This window comes from Papaver somniferum, chromosome 11, assembly GCF_003573695.1.
Source record: "Papaver somniferum cultivar HN1 chromosome 11, ASM357369v1, whole genome shotgun sequence".
NCBI lineage: Eukaryota > Viridiplantae > Streptophyta > Magnoliopsida > Ranunculales > Papaveraceae > Papaver > Papaver somniferum.
The window spans coordinates 35477659-35496367 of NC_039368.1; the positions used below are offsets into that span (position 1 = coordinate 35477659).

General features: G+C 36.9%; 1 protein-coding gene and 1 pseudogene across 2 annotated transcripts; one reads left to right on the forward strand and one right to left on the reverse strand.

The window, feature by feature from the left end:
* The first annotated feature begins 2282 nt into the window (after window positions 1–2282).
* Window positions 2283–5180, forward strand: LOC113322156 (protein SINE1-like). 2 transcript variants are annotated; one of them, XM_026570194.1, is made up of 3 exons: window positions 2283–2558; window positions 2959–4331; window positions 4491–5180. In XM_026570194.1, the coding sequence occupies exons 2-3, from the start codon at window positions 2967–2969 to the stop codon at window positions 4959–4961; spliced, it is 1836 nt and encodes a 611-aa protein (XP_026425979.1). In that variant the 5' UTR covers window positions 2283–2558; window positions 2959–2966; the 3' UTR covers window positions 4962–5180. The 2 variants fall into 2 exon arrangements, with proteins under 2 accessions (XP_026425979.1, XP_026425978.1); XM_026570193.1 differs by having other exon boundaries at window positions 2286–2558; window positions 4488–5180.
* Window positions 5156–6793, reverse strand: LOC113322157 (annotated as a pseudogene).
* Between the last annotated feature and the right edge of the window lie 11916 nt (window positions 6794–18709).

Sequence of the window (18709 nt, forward strand, 5' to 3'; positions counted from 1 at the left end):
ATCGGCATAGATACACCACATCACGGCATAGAATCATCACTACCGGCATACTGAAAAAAAGTATCGAACATGCCGGAAGCTAATACCGGCATGGTAAATTCAAAGGATTACATGCCGGGTGCAACTACCGGTATTGACAAATAAATTTCTAAGATGCCGGTACACTATAGCAAATTCCTGGATAAGAAAACACCAGTACCGGCAGCTACGTAAAATAAAAACAAATGTCGGAACACAGGTTCAACATTGAAAAGAAATTGTTGAGGATGTCGATACTAGTTCTAAAGTTTCTGGATACCAAAACTCAAGTACCGGCATGGAATCTAACCTAAAATGTACACCGGTACAAATAACAAAATCCTAGGGTTTTCTGTTTATTAGAAGCTTACCACCGGCGTACTCGTAAAAGTTCAAATCAATGTCGGTACTAGGTTCAGAAGTGGTGTTCATCCTAAATACAATGCTGAAACTAAGTTCCGGTGCGGTCTTCAACCTAAATTAGATGCCGGAACTGATTACCGGTGTGGTCTTCATCCTAGATTGAATGCCGGTACTGATTTCCGGTGTTGTATTCATACGAAATTGAGTGCCAGAACTACTGAAATTCAACTGTTTTAGTCAGGGTTTCGCGATTTTGACCTAAACCCATAGCTACAAATCGATTGAAACACTAATTAAACAGTTTTAAATGACTTACCTTCTCACATAAGCCATATTTCTAAGTAGTTGATCGTCCGATAACTCTTGTTCTTCGTGTTCTTGCTCTTGAGCAATCAATGCAAGCCTTTTCTCTAAATTCTGTTGAGCAATCGATTTTAATTTCGATTGGGCATCGGATTTCTTTCGTGGCGGCATTGTTATGGATTCGGGTAAGCTTTAAGCGATGAAAAAAAATTTGAATCGACGATGAAGAACGATGAAGAATATTTTTTTCTCGAAACCTAACCCTAACTGAGAATGCCGGAATTGGTAGAGAAATGGGGGATATTTGATTGGGTTTTTGATTTTATGTTTTAGTATAAAGGGTATAACAGTCTTTTCATAATATTTTTTAATTAATCTAAGGGTGTTTTAGTATTTTTTGCCACAAAAAAACCCCTTAGCAGACACCTTTGGTTGGGGGAAGTAATTCATATCCCCCAATTAGTTTCCATATCCCCAATTGCGCGTTCTATAGAAATTCTGCTGTGAGTTGAAATGAATTTGAACTTAGGTAATTATAAAGGGGAAAATTGTAGTCGTTGGATGAGAAACTGAGCGATGATCCAGTCAACGAACGACAGCGTGACTAGGTACTGAACTGACCATCGAGCGATGTTAAGACCATTTAACAATGGAAATTTTATCGTTCACTGGAAACTCCTTCGTGCATACCTAAGTGGTATATTTGACACGTTGCTACATACGTTTGCCACTTTGATGTACGTGATAAATTTTGATGTTTGACATGTGCATAAGCATGGGGCTCAATAAAATCAAATTATAACATTCCTAATATTGTAGTGGTGGATGGTAGGAAGTTGCAATCACGGTTGGATTTTCCAACCCCTCACGTACAGCTACTGGACCCAAATGCCACTTATTTCGCGGGTGGTTGTATAGAAAGTTGTTTCTTTTACAAAATAGTAGCAGGAGGAGAACTTGAAAATTTGAAACGAGCCATGCGACAGTTTCATCCATTGGACCACCACCACATCCACGAGACTAGATCGGCAGCAGATAGGTATGTATCAAGCAGTAGACCAACAGTCGTCCAATTAAAAAAGAGAAATCACGTGGTGAGTGGTGACCATCAGATGAGACAACTAAGAGACTTCTCCATGATTTTTTTTGTTAAATTTTGTCCGATTCAGAAATTATTTTGAATAATATAAAATTGACAGCACGGTAGAATAAAAAGAGAAAAAAGGAGCGGGATGAAATCAAATTTCAAAATTCGAATTATCTAAAAGATGCTCTACAGCTGTACTTTTGTGTTTTGTCTTCGCATCAACTAGTACAGCTCTACCTCCCAAATGACCATTTTACCCCTTTTACTTCTAAAACTCGATTTTTCGTTATCATTTTTCATTATTATAACTACTGATGGTAATTTTGAAGGCGTGGTTCTTATGTAGGTTCCATCGAAGTGATGTGTTGAACCAAGGGTAAAATTGTCCAACAAAAACAAAAATGAGGTCAAAGGAAATTGTATTAGAAAGGATGGCGGGGTAATTTTAAATAAAGAGTTCGAACATCAAGACACAACAAAACAAAACACTCTCACTCACCGTCTCAACTCTCAACTCAAGCGCTGCTGTTTCAACTGAACCTAATAAAAGGAAAGGTTTTTATTATTTTTCCACAGACCCAGATCTTGCAATAAATTCTCAGAAATAAAAAATTAAAAAAATAAAAAAAAAAATTTAATCTTTCAATCGTTTCATGAAAACCCTAACTTAAACAAATCTCTGTTTCTGATTAGGGATTTTCATCATCACATTCTCTAGTGTAAACTCACTATACTTTGAAGTAAAACTAGTGAAATACCAAAGATAAGATTTGATTCTCTCAATCAGGTACGTTTTTTTTTTTTTTGTTTAATCTCTTGTTGTGTGTTTTTTGGTTTCTTATATCGATGATTACTAGAATATTCATGCATGAAAGAAAAAGGGGGTTCTGCTTCTACCCACTGATAAACCCTTCTTGTTATTTTTCTGAAAAAAAAGATCTGTTTTTCAAGTTGAAAATTTTAGATTTATGAGGTTTTGCAGAAAACCCATCTTTAATACTTTGCTGGATTCATTGTTAAAGCGAACCCAGATGAGAAAACCCTTAAAAATGATTCTTAATTTGATGACTTTTTGAAAAACCCCTTTTCTTGGTTCTCGGCAAAATTACTCATTTTTTCATGTGTGTTCTTCTTAATTTTACATAAAGAATGGATTTTTATTAAATTTGTTTGTTTGTTTTTGTTAGATTTATCAATGGGTAGAAATCTGAGTCCAGTAATGAGAAGGGAGCTAGCAAATTTGGATAAAGATGCTGATAGTAGGAAATCAGCAATGAAAGCACTAAAATCCTATGTAAAAGACCTTGATTCAAAGGCCATTCCTATGTTTCTTGCCCAGGTTTCTGAAACAAAAAATCCTGGTTCAATGGCTGGGGAACACACAATTTCTCTCTATGAAGTCCTGGCTAGAGTTCATGGAACTAATATTGTGCCTCAGATTGACAACATAATGTTCACCATTATCAGGACTTTAACATCGAGTGCTGGGTCTTTTCCTCTTCAACAGGCTTGTTCTAAGGTGGTACCTGCAATTGCAAGGTATGCAATAGATCCATCAACACCTGAAGACAAGAAAAAAAGGATAATTGAATCTCTTTGTAAGCCTCTTTCTGAATCTCTCTTGGGTACTCAAGAAAGTCTTGCAGTTGGAGCTGCTCTCTGTCTTAAATCCCTGGTAGATTCAGATAACTGGAGATTTGCATCAGATGAGCTGGTCAATGAGGTTTGTCTGAGAGTTGCTGGAGCATTGGAAGAGAAACCAACTCAGAGCAATTCACACATGAGCTTGGCTATGTCACTGGGCAAGAATAACAGCCTAATTGTTGAGGCCTATGCAAGATCTCTAATTCGATCTGGATTGAGAATCCTGAATGTTGGAGTAGTAGAGGGTAATTCCCAGAAAAGGTTATCAGCGATTCAGATGGTGAATTTCTTGATGAAGTGCGTCGATCCCAGGAGTATATTCTCAGAGCTTGAGACAGTGATGGAGGAAATGGAGAAGTGCGACAATGATCAGATGGCATTTGTGAAGGGAGCTGCTTATGAAGCATTGCAGACTGCAAAATTGATAGCTTCGGATAAAGGATCCAAATTGATAGCTTCAGATAAAGGATCAAAATTGGAGAAGGACCCAGGTTCAGCTACGGGGTCAAATTTCACCAGAAGAACTGATTACCACAGGAGGCAGAATTCATGGGGTGGTAGAAGTAGATCTCCAGTTTCTGCTGTATCACAAGAATCACAGACAGTTTATTCGGTTGAGTACGATTCTTTTGTTGATTCTCCTATGTCAACAGGGCAATCTTCTTCTAATTTTGATTATAGGGGGAGATCAGTTTACAGGAAGCTCTGGAGGAATGAAAACGGTGGAGTGGATGTATCGCTTAAGGATGGACTTTACGCAAATGGTTTCAGTAGCAATGGCTTGAAAAATTATTCTGAGCATATGGAAGATGACAACCTTAGCGATGATGGAGGCGATCAGTCGGAGGCCTTCTCAGGGTTTGTTCACGCTGCCCCTAGAAATGGTGTTGCAATATGTGCTACCCCCAGTCCTCAGGTAATCTTCCATTAGATCTTTCTGTACAGATGGGCATCTGCTTATTTACTCCCTATAGTTGTCTGAGTTTGGCATTGATTACTGTTGACTACTACCTTTTATTGGCACGGCTAATTTTGGATGTTAACTCTGCATTTCTCCACATTTATGTTTCAGCGGGGATTCGATCAGTGCAATGTTGATGATATTAGGATATTTACAACTCCACGGAAACTCATTCGATCACTTCAGGATCCGATTGATTCTAACTCTGACTACTCTTCCGCTAAACCAGTCAGGAGGATTAGGACTCCAGCATCAAGCAATTCGGAAAGGAGTCCAGCAAGGATGATCGCAATTCCTATGAATGATGAGCCAAATGATAATGAAAATGTGAAGACATGCAAGCAGTCATCAGATGGGTCTGAATCTGTTTCATCAACATGTGAAGTAGTTGCGGAGGATAATAATGAAGTTTCCAGTGGCGTAACTCCTGAATGCAAAACTATAGCTCAGAGTATAACTCCAAAAAGGCGGAGTTTCACAAAGGTTATTATGAAATTCCTTTTTGTGGTCTTATTTTTTCTCATTGCAATCATGGTATCAACCATGTTGAGCGACAATCAGGAAGGATCACTTGTTCCTACCTAGTTTAGGCTACTGAGTTTAGGAAGCTCAATTATCAGCTTCCACAATTGTAAGAGGCAAGAATGATCCCGATCTCATAAACTTGTACTGACTTCTCTTGGAGTAGAGCTTATCCAGTTGCCACTGCCATAACTAGTTAGTAGCTGGTATTTAGTTGTAAGATGTAACACCTTAAATGTAGGATATTATTTGCTCAATGAGTAAAGTATTTTGTTGTTAAAAGAATAGTCTGTACATTTCCAACTCTTTGTGTTTGTTAGTTAATGTTCTGTTTGACCATCAGAAATGCGTAAACCCGAATTTGAAAGTGAAGCAAAACAATGCTTAATATCTGCATCGATACTTCCTTGATTATTGTAAGTCAGGAAACAGATGTGAGCTTTCTCAGCATGGTTTACATATTTGGATTGTATATAAACTGTCCACCTCTCCAGATATCTTCAGGACTTATGTTTATTGGTTTTAACATTGCTGATGGACCTGTACACACGAAAGAATACTTCCCATAAAAATCTTTGGTTGAGCCAGGACTAAAAATGTACAGTTCTTCGAACCCATCTCTTCCGATTCCAACCGAGTTTCTTCTACCCTGTTTGTCATAGAACAAGAAACAAAAACATTACATGATTCTGATTATCTAATCTGTTGATGGTTAGAAGAAGAGTGCAAAAGAACCAATTACCCTGTCATTGAATGAAAACCTTGTAGGTGCATATGTATAGATCCTGCTCATTTTGTCAGTCAGCTGTGCATAGTTATCATCCTCTACCAATTCAATTTCTTCATCTGCCTTGACTACACTTTTTGCATCACCAGCCTCCCCATACCTTTTCTACCCAGTTAGGCAGAAGTCCAGGAAACACTGTTTTGACCCATGATTGCCCTTGTCCTGTTAGTTTATCTTTAAAATCTGGAGGAATAATGCTGAAATTCGTCTCCAAGGGTGGTTTATTCAAGTAATTTGAACCTTCTAGCCCAATAGCATAAGCTGCATCAGGACTACTCACAGTTAAGTGGCTCAGAAATGAACCTATCAATTGGATAGATGAAGATGTTGAGTTAGTGACTGCAATTTCTGATGTTAGATTATCCGGGTGGAGAGTCACCGTGTATTTGATTTCAACTGTCTTTTCTGAATCACTGCTCATTAGTTCTACCTGCATTTTAAGGTTCAATTATGATTTTTTTGTGTTTGTGATATAAACTTTTGAGTTGAAAAGACAATTGAGGATAAGGTAATAAACATGCCTGAATGAATTCCTGAGGACTCCCTTTTACGTCGTGAAGCACCCATGTTCTTGGAGACCATTTATTCATCCCATCTTCACTTCCTAACATCAAACCCAATGATACACCTCCTTGAATAACAGCACTTCCATCGTCTCCATCAGCAACATTTGTATGTAGCAACTCAACTGTGCCACCATGCCACATCCGAGCTTTATATGATGTTATCAAGCCGCTTGGCAGCATAAGCGTCGTTAAACTTCCATTTTCCATTCTCATTCTGACCACACAACTTTCACCAATTTCTACAAAACTCACTCCATGGCCACTAAATTCACTCTCTTAGTCCACATTTATGATTGGAAATGAACGTGAGGCTGAAGCTAGTATTGACGAGTCTTTCTTAAGTTTCAGAGAATGAGAAGTGAACACAAGAGAAGATTGACAAAATTGAAGATACTTGCTTGGGTTTGTAAAAGTGAGAGGAGTGTGTTTGTTGGAAGAGAAGAGAAGAGAGTTGTTGGCTATGGCCATGGATTCTGTTATTAAATTGAGGGAGAGAATTTGTTTTATCTTTGCACTCGCTTATGTTTAGATAAACATGTTCGTTTTTGTTTGCTTCAATTTGATGAAAGATATACGTTTACTGATATTTTCATGGCTGGCTAAGCCGATGAATCTCATCCCTAGACATTTTGGTATTTGTCCCTTCTGGCTTGGGTAGTCTATCCCTCTATCCTCTGTTAGTCACTTGGTCTTTTTTTACTTTTTACTTCTACAGTCAAGTTCTTTTTTTACTTCCTTAGGCCAGTTCCTATGGGCATGGTAAACTCTCAAGTTTGCCATTTTTGCACCCATTATGGAGCTGGCAAACTAGCCTAGCTGAGTGGCAAGTATCGACCGTTTAGTGAAGACTACATCGTTCGGTGTTCTGTACACCGTTAGCGGTTTTTGTAAGACCGGTCAGTCTAGTCTACACCGCTACGTAGAATCTGATCCAACGGCCATAAATCTCCCCTTATAAATACCAAATTCCTCTTCCATTTTAACTCACACCTTCTTCATATTTTCTTAAATTTTTCAATGACTCAAAACATGTCTATGGCTCAATTCATAGAAGAGCAACATGCCGCCGAAAATCAAAGAGTTGAACTTCGAACTAGTGTGCAAAATGAAATAAGAAGAGCAAATAGTTGGAGAGTTGCACATCAACGCAAATTTAGCACGTTAGAAGATGAATGCATCTGCATGAATTATGTTCTCTTCACTGATCATTCAATCGTTGATGGCGCATTACAGGCGATTCCGTTTTGGGGGACGCGTTTTACTAAAATCTGAAGAAGAAACAACGAACCTCAACAATCGCGATTCGATGGTGTTGAGTGCTCCGTTCTCCATAATTTCTAAGAATGTTAACAAGTATATTAGTATGATAAGGGAAGAGGCTCGAAACATGAGAAGTGGTGAAATCCTGCTGGAGACTGATCAAAGATGCCGTGCAAAGTGGCTCCGTGACAAAGGAAAGTAGTTCCGATATGCAAGTTGTTATGAAATCTTAAAAGTGTTTCACAAATTTAATCTAATGTATCAATTTTAAGTTCTCAATTTTAACTTACATAGAAAACTTTAAATGAAGATTATTATTTATCAAACAAAAGTGCAATTATATTAACGATTTAAACAAACCGCGATTCATATTAACGATTGACATTTATTTATCAAACTAACATTTATCTATCAAATTAACGACTACCAAATATATATTACCCTAAGCCTGTTTGATCTTGTGAAAACTCATTATTTGGACTCTGAGATGGTGGTTGAGTAGCATCAGGTGATTCATAACCTTGATATGGTACCAGAGATGGTTGAATTGGAGGTGCTTGGAATCGGTGAAATGTTGAATTTGGGGTATACATTATGGATTGCCTAAATGCATCCATACTTACGTGACCACCATCAGGAGTAAGTACAAGACCTTGGGGCATGAAACCAATAGGAGACTGGAAATACGTCTCCACGTTTGCTGCTGGTGTTGTTCCTGCTGTTGGTGCTAGATGAGTCTCTTCCACCATAGTTGGAATGTCATGACGACTTCGACGACCTCCACGACTTCTTGCACTGGTATCACCCGTCATTTGAGAACTTGACCCTAACGAAGTCTCAGGCAATTTATAACTCATATTCTCCTTTTGTATCTGCATCTGTCTCAAGTGAAAATTCTGGAATTGATTGATAAAAAGCGAAAAATTGTTCAACTGGTTCTGATATTCTTCTTGTGATGCCACCACACCATGGTATGGATAGCTCTACTGCAGACCTTCACTAGTAAGCGAAACTGTAACCATATCTCCACTTGGTGATAAAGTTTGGACTTCCCAAGATATTGTAGGCATATTTGACGACCCCATTTGACTGCTAGGCTACGTATATGCTTCGCCCATCGGTGATGGAGGTTAGGATGGAAGATCTGTAAATGGCAAATTCAACACTACCTAAGTTTTGTGGATGGATAACAATATTTATCTTGCATACTTTTTGAAACCAGCTGAAGTAATCATAGTCATCTATTGGAATTTGGATCAAATCTTCAGCTTCTTCCCAAGGTTGTCCATTATTTATCAAATTTATCCAATCATCATGTGATATTATTGAAGTTGGAAATGGGTTGATTGCTTTTACCTTTCTTCCTTGTAGCTGAAACAAATGTCTTTCTCCGTAGTACCAAATACCTGACCACTAATTGGACTGTAAAACACAAGTCTCCCAAGGCTTAACTGTAGCATGGCTTGTGTCGTTGGTTCATGGAACTCGTCAATTTCTGTATACCGCATTAGCGTAATGTTGATACTAGTTCTGCACAGTTGTTGCATCCTCTAAACAGCAACGACATTTTGACCATAATTAATTTGACCAATCCAATTATTAGCTTTGTACTTGTACACGATTTCAAAAATTAATCGTGTTTCGTGAAGATCAGGTTTACCGACCTTAAATTAAGTATACCACCAATACTGAAAAATAACATTGACGAAAATTGATGTGTTAGTACATTCATCACTAGTTTGACAACTCGATAATAAATCTAATAAATAGAAAAGGATTGTGGTTCTTACCTCCAATACGACCCAAAATCTATTAAAGTTATCTGTCTTCTTACATGAGCAATCACCGAGACTTATGTATAGCTAAGCTAAAATTGCAGAACCTCAATCATAATTCGGCGCTTTAGTTAAATCTTCTAAAGAGTCCATAAAACCAATTAATGCCACCGAGCTACCATTGGGGAAAAAACTTGGCCTAACATCCATAATACAAAAATACGTTCAATCTCGGGATAATTTTCAGCTCTGTGTATCCCCTTGCCATGGTAACGGTTCAAAAAAGCCTTCAATCCCGATACTCTTAATCCAAATGAGTGTAACTGTCTGGATTCTGGCTTTCCTTCAGTATCATTTGAATACAAGGGAAGCATTTGTTTCCTTCTTCCTTCTGATATCCACTTTGGTTAAATTGTACTACTTCACCATCACTTTTTATTGCCGTCAACATATACAAATCTAACGGTGTGAACCCCAACATAGTCATAAAATTAAAGTTTGTATATGGAACTAAAATTTGTATCAAACTAAAAAATTAAATCTCTAAAAATTAAAATTTGTTTCTGAACTAAAAATTAAACTATTGAATGGAAAAATAGAACTTACCACACTCGAAATCCTTGAAAAGGAACGTATTTGCAGTGTTCCACCAACGTTCACAAATAACTCGCACAACTTGAGTCCTGTGGTTTTTGCCTTTCATGAAATATAAACGCTTCCAAGGATATCTTCTCAAGGATTCTTGAACAGCTTCGGGTAGTAACCCAAATACTTCGGTTAACTCAGACCACCCACCTCTTACTTTAGGTAACAAAACTCGCTCGGGATGGTTACATAAATGCATAGATAATACACCAGGTTCAACTAGTTTCCTAACATTAGTGAACTCTTGCTATTTATCCTGGACCCATACGATATCATTATATGCAACAAATTTTCCTTTATTTCCTGTTTCTTTTCCTTTGTCTATTTGTTTTGGAACTACTCATTTTTAAGTGAATAATCGCTTTGGTCTGCTTTCTAGAGAAGGAAAGAATATTTTTTTGTGAATGAAAACTGAAGGGAATGGTGGTATTTATAGACGGTAGAGCACCGACTGAATACGGTCGAGTTTAAATCGCTAATGGTGTAAACTAGACCGAGTGGTTGAAATGAGCCCGCTAGCGGTGTAGTCTCGACCGCTAGGTGGAGACTCAATCACTTATATTTTTTCCTATAGTGGCATGGCCAGTTTCCAAGCCAGCTGGCATGACAAATAGGTAGGTTAGCCACCTCCCATAGGAACCGGCCTTACGCCACTTATTTACGCCCCAGTAGACTAGATCCAAAACCTGGATCTCTGATGAACCCCTTTGGCCAAACGGGTCTCGTTGAATAGTCCGGACTAGTACTTGTGCAACATCTAAGTAGTGTATTTATTTTATGTATGGAAACATAAATGGTAAACGTTTGTGGAGAAAAAAAATGCTTTCTAATAAGAAACTCGGACCAATGTTACAATACACTCTCTCCGTCCAAGTCATATAAGTGGAGTATTAGTTTTTGGTTGTTCATATATATAGGCATGATTCTAATTCCTAGATGACTTTCTCTAAATTTTTCCTTATTTATGGTAGTAATACTTATACTAAAACTATTTTTAATATTTCTAGTCTTTCAAAAGAAAGTAAAGGATAAAACAAGAAAAAAAAGATGAATATTTATGACAACCATTAGAAAAATTTAATCTAAGAGATTTGGTTTCTCCGCCTATATAACTTAGAATGGTATATATCACATAAATATATGGTAACATTAAATGATATCCATGAGAAATACTCATCCCAATTAGAAAATTAGAAAATAGTAAGATGTCCCCACCTTTTAGAATCCGGATAGTTTGACGCCTACTTATTTCTATACGTATCCAATAAAGACAAGCGATGTCTAAATTAGGTAAAAGTACTAAGGTACTCTCAACATAATGCCTAATTCTAGACATAATTCTTTTAACAGTGAGGCATATTCAACTAACGCCTCACTAAAATTGTTTCTCTCTTAATAATCAAACATAAAACTAACTAAATCTATCAAAATCTACCAATATGCCGATGTGATTTTATTATCGTGTTCCTCTTAATTAGGTTTTGATAAGAGATAGAGATATAAACTCTACAATATATTGTCAATGATCATAAAGTTGGTCTACTTTCAGTTGTATTAGGTATTTCCCATACAGGTTGCCGAACGAAAAAGTTGGTGGTGTACCTGGTACCTCACCTTTTCAAACTCTTATTAAGAGCATAAGATGTGTTGACACCCAAATCGATTCGGTAAATTTTGGACTCACTATTAGCGATGTAATTGCACCAAGTCAAACAAAAATTGACTATATTTAGCAGATACAAGTGCGTAGGAGACAATTATGACAACCTCATTGGGATTTATGTTGTAGGGTCATATCTTTATGGAGCAAGGCTCAACACGACAAGACGGACCTTTTAATGTCTTCACTGTCATAAAGAATTCATACAAATTCTTTATCATCCAAGTGTAGTATCGGAAAATACATATATCCCAACAAAATCACCCGTTAGAGAATTGCTCGGTTGAACCTACCAAACGTTGGTATGTCATGTTTGGTTGTCATATCTTAGTATCAAAACTCATAAGTCGCTTTATTAGATTACTAGAGTCAACTTCATTAGGTTAGACTAGGAAGTCTAGAAATATTGAGACTTACAAGTATTACTCTGAAGACCTAAAGAATCCGAAGACGTATCGACATCAACAAAGACACCATCCTTCCACTTGAGGTAGTAATACATGGCTTGACTTGTTTCCATTTATATATCGTTGCTTTTAATTCGTTTTGATTGAAAACATAACATGTGAAGTTATATACATGAAACTCTATTATTAGAGACTTGAACATCTTATTATGACCAAAGTGTCAAGGAAGAATATATTAATAGTTGTGAATGTTTTGTATTGGTATACTATATTATGAAGTATAATGCTTATCTTTGGAACTTCGTAAGTGCGACATCAATATAATCTTTGCAACTTATTACTAGATTATGCAGTAAACTTGAGGTTGATTTCATGCCTAGAAAATTATGTTTAATTACATGATTTTAAGGAAGTATACTTACGAACTTATTTCGTAGTTGAATGTAATCAATATGATTGAAGGTCCGGTTTTCCTTGAAGATCTATTGTTGGACCGATCCTAATCTATATTGGGAATCAAGGTAGAACCGATGTACTTTAGTTTTTGATAATTGATTTGATTTATTAACGGTTGTTAAATCTTGATTGCACCTAGTTTGATTATTCTTGAGAGCCTTCTCTTCTGACATAAGGTCACTCAAACTAGATCAAGAGATTAGCGGTATAGTTCAGATCTTTCTTTAGATCTGATGTTGACTTGTGATCATCCGTTGTTAATAGACTTCATTCTATGCGTGATCTATCATAAGTTGGAATCAAGTTTCATTGTGCAAGTATGGAAGAATATTATAGAAGATTGAGGTCAAGAAGATTTTCTTTTTGGTTTCATATCTTTGTGATTTATTTCGTGCAGCACAAACATGATCGGATGGGATCCGACTATATCTCATTTATATTTGATAGATAATTGATTGAATAGTCGTATTTAGATCGACAAGCTATCATTTGGTGGTACTCTTCAGTATCCTAATCTGATAGTTCTGTTTGACTAGATATGGTTAACTTGTTAATCCACATCTTGGAAGATCTAACCTGAAAAAGCGGGGGTCTAACAACCACACCCAATATTTCGTTCGACAATCTGTATGGACTAACTTTAATATAATTCCAAGAGAATCAACTAGACAGTCAGACTCAATCAAGGAAAAAACATCCAAGAATTATATCTCAATTTCTCAATACAATCTGCAATTGAACAAACAGAAATCTGTGAGCCTGATTGATATGAAAAATAACTTGAACGGTACCAAAGACCAATATTCAAGTGTCAACCAATTTCAATCAACAACCAAAGGTCGGATTTAATCATGATTGAACTACGCACAACCTGTGATATTTCAATTATATAAACAAATATAATGCGGAAAATAAATAACACAGACACCAGAATTTTTGTTAACGAGGAAATCGCAAATGCAGAAAAACCCCGGGACAATGTATTAAGCCGCTACAGACACTAGCCTAATATAATTTAACTTCAGAATGGAATATAGTTGAGACCTAACCAAGTCTCACACCGATTAAGGTACATTCGGGTTCCGTACACCTCTGAATACCATCAGGACTCTATGCACTTGATTCCCTTAGTTGATCTCAACTAAGAGTTGCTACGATCCAAAGTCGAAGACTTTATAAACAAATCTATCTCCCACAGAAAAGTCTATTCCGATTGATAAATCTGTCTCCCACAGAAGTACCTATGAAGTTTTGTTCTGTCTTTTGATAAATCAAGGTGAACCTGAACCAATTGATAATTCGGTCTTATATTCCCGAAGAACATCCTAGAAATATCAATCACCTCATAATAACTTAACTATATGGTAGTAGAAGAAGTTATTGTGGAATCACAAAGAATGAGACGAAGAGCTTTGTGATTACTTTTTATATCTTACCTATCAGAGATAAATCTCAAGAAAATCTTAGTGAAAATAGTACTCAATACGATAGAACAGGTGTGATCAGAACACGCAACTACAGAGAAAATAGTTGGGTCTGGCTTTAGAATCCCAATGAAGTCTTCAAGTCGTTAATCTATAATGGTTTTAGGAAAAACTTAGGTTAAAGGAAAATCGACTCTAGTACGCAACTAGTATCACACATAAGGTGTAGGGATTAGGTTTTCAAGTTGCTAGAGTTCTCCCTTATATAGTCTTCAAATCAGGATTTGATAACTTGGAAACAAAGAAATCAATATTCATTGTTAGATGTGTTAGATCATTGCTCGGTAGAACTAGTGTGCGTTTCTATCTCAAGCATGTTTGTCAATGTTAGTGATCAAACTATAAGTCTTGATTTCTAGCCTATTTAGATGTCTCGGACTAGGACATAGATTGTATAGTCGAGCTTTAGACTTCACGACGTAGAACTACTAAGGGGAGCTTGTGGAACTTCATCGACAAAAGGTATGTGGAGACTGAAACTCATCTATCACTTGAAAAGTCTATTTCTACTTTATCTCATATATTGAGACATAAGTCGTGTTACGATATAGTTTTCTATTATACACATTTGAGTTTTCGAGATGAGTTTAACTCGCTTATATATTTCTCGGAATATGTGTTGGCAAGTTTTCGCTTCGGCCAAATTCATCTTACATTCGTGACTAAAGTCCGAATAAGATCATATGAAAATTGTCGAGTAACATCCCACATGGTTTGTGTGATACAATCATTTGGTGAAGTCTTGGAATGTTTCATTATGATAATTTCAATAACTTGAAAATTGCTTTGATGAAAAATAGTTTGTGAATAACAACTATACAACATCCTCTAAGAAAGATTCAATGATTAAAATAAAGAGTTTAGAATCATGTAACCGTGTTTGGATATAAACATAGTGTGTTAATCACATTAGTGTGCAAGTCCAAAACCGGGAGCCTGAAGTATGCGTACCCGTACGCGTAGTGGCGGTTGCTGATGTTTGGGCAAGTATGCGTACCCGTACGCATACTGGCGGAAATTTCACCTCCGTGAAAATCTTCTGGAATTTGGAAGTGTAAGTAGTATGTGCACCCGTACGCGTACCGGCATAACCAAACTCAAGTCCGGAAAATCAAGTATGCGTACCCGTTTGCGTACTTGAGTGGGTTACTTTCTAAAATCGGTTGTGTACATGAACTTAAACATTTATATAATAAGGAATGCAATCTTTGCAAACCGTCGCTATAATGTTCATGAATTGATTCGAGTGAATCAAACCGATTTTGTTTTGATTGTGTTCTTATATACTTCTATGAGTATATATGATATAGTACATCCGCGTCTGTATCAACAATCATTGTTGATACCTTACGTCTGTATCAACAATGACTGTTGATCCCTTGCATCTGTTTTAGTTTACTTGCTTTGCAAGTTCTTTACTTTCCTAGTTTAGGTAGAATTCCTTTTTAGTTTCTTTTAGTCGGTTCTACAAAGCCTATATAAAGGCTAGGTCTCTTTGTTTAGATTACACATCTTATTATCAATATTATTATTATCAATTTGATTATCAATCTTTTAACCTAAGAATCTTGATCCTTGAATCAGTTTTCTATTAAGTTTCTGACGAAACTTAAATATCCCTTTCAATCATGTTCTGTGCTACACTAGTTGGTATAAGATACAGAGTTTTTAGATTCTTATCTAGAAACAGATCCTTAAACCCGCTTCCGCAAACTCAAAACCCTAAGGAAAAAAAAAAAAAAAAAAAAAAAAAAACCTAATTTTCTTACTCTGTCTTTCTGATCCTGGAAGAAATAATCACAAAGAAAAACCTTCTTGATTTATTCAAGAACTTATTCAAAGAAATATACAAAGATTTTGAATTACTTTTGAATATGAAGATGCATCTGTTGGCAAGGAGAATACAAAAGAAACTTCGCAAATGGATGGAAAAAATCAGGTTAAAGAAGTTTCACCATCAACTAAAGAAGAATCATTGTTTTCTGATGATATCGTAGCTGTTTCGGCTACATTAGTTGGTGAGGAAGAGAAGGAGCTTACTTCTCAAGAGAAAGAACATAACGATGTTAATCAGGTTTCACATTATCCGTTGGAGTTTAATGGTGAGTTTTCAAATCTTGTTATACATCAAAATTCAATTATTCATTGCGAATTATGTTGTTTACATGCGAATGAAAATAATCAAGTTCTTAATCATAAAAACGCACGTATGGACTCTTGCGTAAACCCTAGCAAGGATCAACTTGTTGAATCAGCTTATGGGTTTTCTTCCGTATCATTGTGTATGCCTAAATATGTGTATGATTATGGATTTGAAAAGGATATAGTTACTGAGAATTACACAGGAAGACTTCATGGTCGAATTTTCTCAAGCACTGAGAAAATAATGATGGCAGAAGTTTTATCGGAAAGATTAAGAAGCATAATATGGACAGCTTCGCATTTGGCACCTTCCATTGCATATGACTTTTTACCGTGTGAGACAGAGTTGGAACTATTGGAACCAAGTGAAGGATGCAGTTTATTGCACGGAGGTTGTTTAGCAATAAACTGACCTGTAGAGGAGAGTTTGAGCTTGTATGGAGTTGGTTTGTCGAACCTGTACGTTTATCAAAAAATGATATTTTTGCAAAACAAGTTTTTGAGCAGATAAGTGCGACATTCGAAGTAAGTGATTGTTGGTGGCGTTCGTCAAGTACAAAAATCAAAGAAAACAAGCCACTATTTCAAAGTGGCAATCAAATCCAAGGGGAGCTTACAGGTAGTGAAGAAGAAAGTTGTGGCAGAGTGAAAATAAGTCCGGAGGAATTCGTTACGTATGTGCTAAAAAATTATAGCTTTGTTCACACGAGCGTCAGAATTGGACTCCAGAACTATGGAGCATTTTATAAATTAATCAATGTCGGTATTACTGGTACAGTCATATTAAGAGACTGTCTTGATTTATCCTGGACAAAGTGGATCTCAAACTCCACCACAAAAGAAACACAGTCTTTGACACGGTACAAGACAAGCTTCGAGGCGTCTGTTTGAAGTGATCCAGTCGAAACTGCACGGTCATGAATAAGGATGACGCCTGCGTGAAAACTAAGATTTCACGCTCATGGATTAAACCAATAAGTAACGTATTGGAACAAATACTTTACACTGATTGCATATCTTCTGAAATAGATGATGACGTGGCAGGGGAAATAGAGGCGATTTCCTAGGGCATCAAATCTCTTGAGTTTCTCCATGGCTGGAAGCCATTTTCCTCATCCTCCGCCGATTTCGAACACTAATCAGAATGAATCAGTATCTAAATGTGCAATTGGTAATGATTTAAACCTTGGGTTAGAGAATTTTCCGCTGTTACCAGTTCCTTCTTCATCCTTGGGAGTTAATGGAGCTTCAAAACCAAACCCTAACTCTTGTGGGAATGGGAATGGTCACAACATCTCAAGTACTTCCGCGTCATCAACGAAGCTTCCTAGTTATGAAGAACCGACCTCGGTTGATGGTCAACCAACGGCAGTTTTTTCATCAGGTGAACTCAAATCTCAAATTGAATATTGTGAATCTCTGGTAGTTGGTTATTTTGTAGGGAAATATGCTAGCTTTTCCTTTTGTGAAAGATAGTTTATCTTCCCAGTGGAAGACAAGAGGGGATTTCACCATGAACATTCGTCGAGAAAATGCTTTCCTTTTCAAGTTTATTCAAGAAGAAGATAGAGCTCGAATTTTGGAATTAGGTTCAGTACAAATTGCAAAAAAAAACTATTTCTTATTAGACCTTGGTCACCCTTCATAGAATCTCATATTGATTCCATTAAAATTGTGCCTCTGTGGATGAATCTCAGGGGGTACCAATTCATCTCTGAAATGATGTTCGTTTAGCTAGGAGTGCTAGTTTAGTGGGTAAACCGATCATGACAGACTCACAAACTGCAATGAAGACTAGAATGTCGTTTGCTAGAGTCTGTGTCGAAATTGCAGCTGATTGTTCTTTCCCTACTGAGCTTCCAGTCAAAATTGATGATATAAAGCTTATGGTAAAAGTAGAATACCCTTGGAAGCCAATTGCTTGCTCTCATTGCAAGAGCTTTGGTCATTCAAGTGTAAAATGCATCTACAGCCCAACCCCCAAAGAATACTGATGTTTCGATTCCAAAGAAGTCTTCTTTAGTTGCAGGTGACAGCATTGACCCTAATGAAATAGTGCAAAACACAACATCTGATGTGGAAGCTTCTTTTGTGAATCAGTCTTTAAAAGAGGCTAATAGATATGAGAGTAGTAGTGATGAGACAGGGATTTCTCAACCAAAAAAGTGGATGGAATGTGCTGGGGATGTTGTTCCGAATGCATCGTCTACTGTGGTTGATCCTTGTGCAGAGATGTGTATGAATGGGGAGAGGTTAATTGATCAAGAAAAGGTCCTTGGCGAGTGGGTCTCCGATAAAAGAAAGAAAGGCGCCGTAAAAAAGAATAAAGAAAACCACTTACAGGTTCCTACTCTTGAAAATGGTTATTTGGTTTTGGAAGGTACTAGCATCCCAACTGCTGACCCCGCCATCCCCCTGGTTTTGAATCTCAAAACAGGTTTCATGGGTTCGAAGAAGAAGAAAAAGATATATCCACCTCCCAATTAGTTTTGGAAGATCCAATGGTAAGCATCGCAAAGGCGTCATCGTCCAAGCCAAGTAAAGGAATTGGTAAGAAATTGAGTTCGAAATCCAAATATACAGGTATGCTCCCAAATGGTAATCTCTCAAGTTTAAAAATGAAAAAGCC

What these genes read in the sequence shown, in the direction of transcription:
- LOC113322156 (XM_026570193.1), top strand. Translation starts at nt 2,967, where the DNA reads ATGGGTAGAAATCTGAGTCCAGTAATGAGAAGGGAGCTAGCAAATTTG. An exon ending in GTGCTACCCCCAGTCCTCAG is followed by an intron (nt 4,332 to 4,487) that starts GTAATCTTCCAT and finishes TTTATGTTTCAG; the next exon opens with CGGGGATTCGATCAGTGCAA.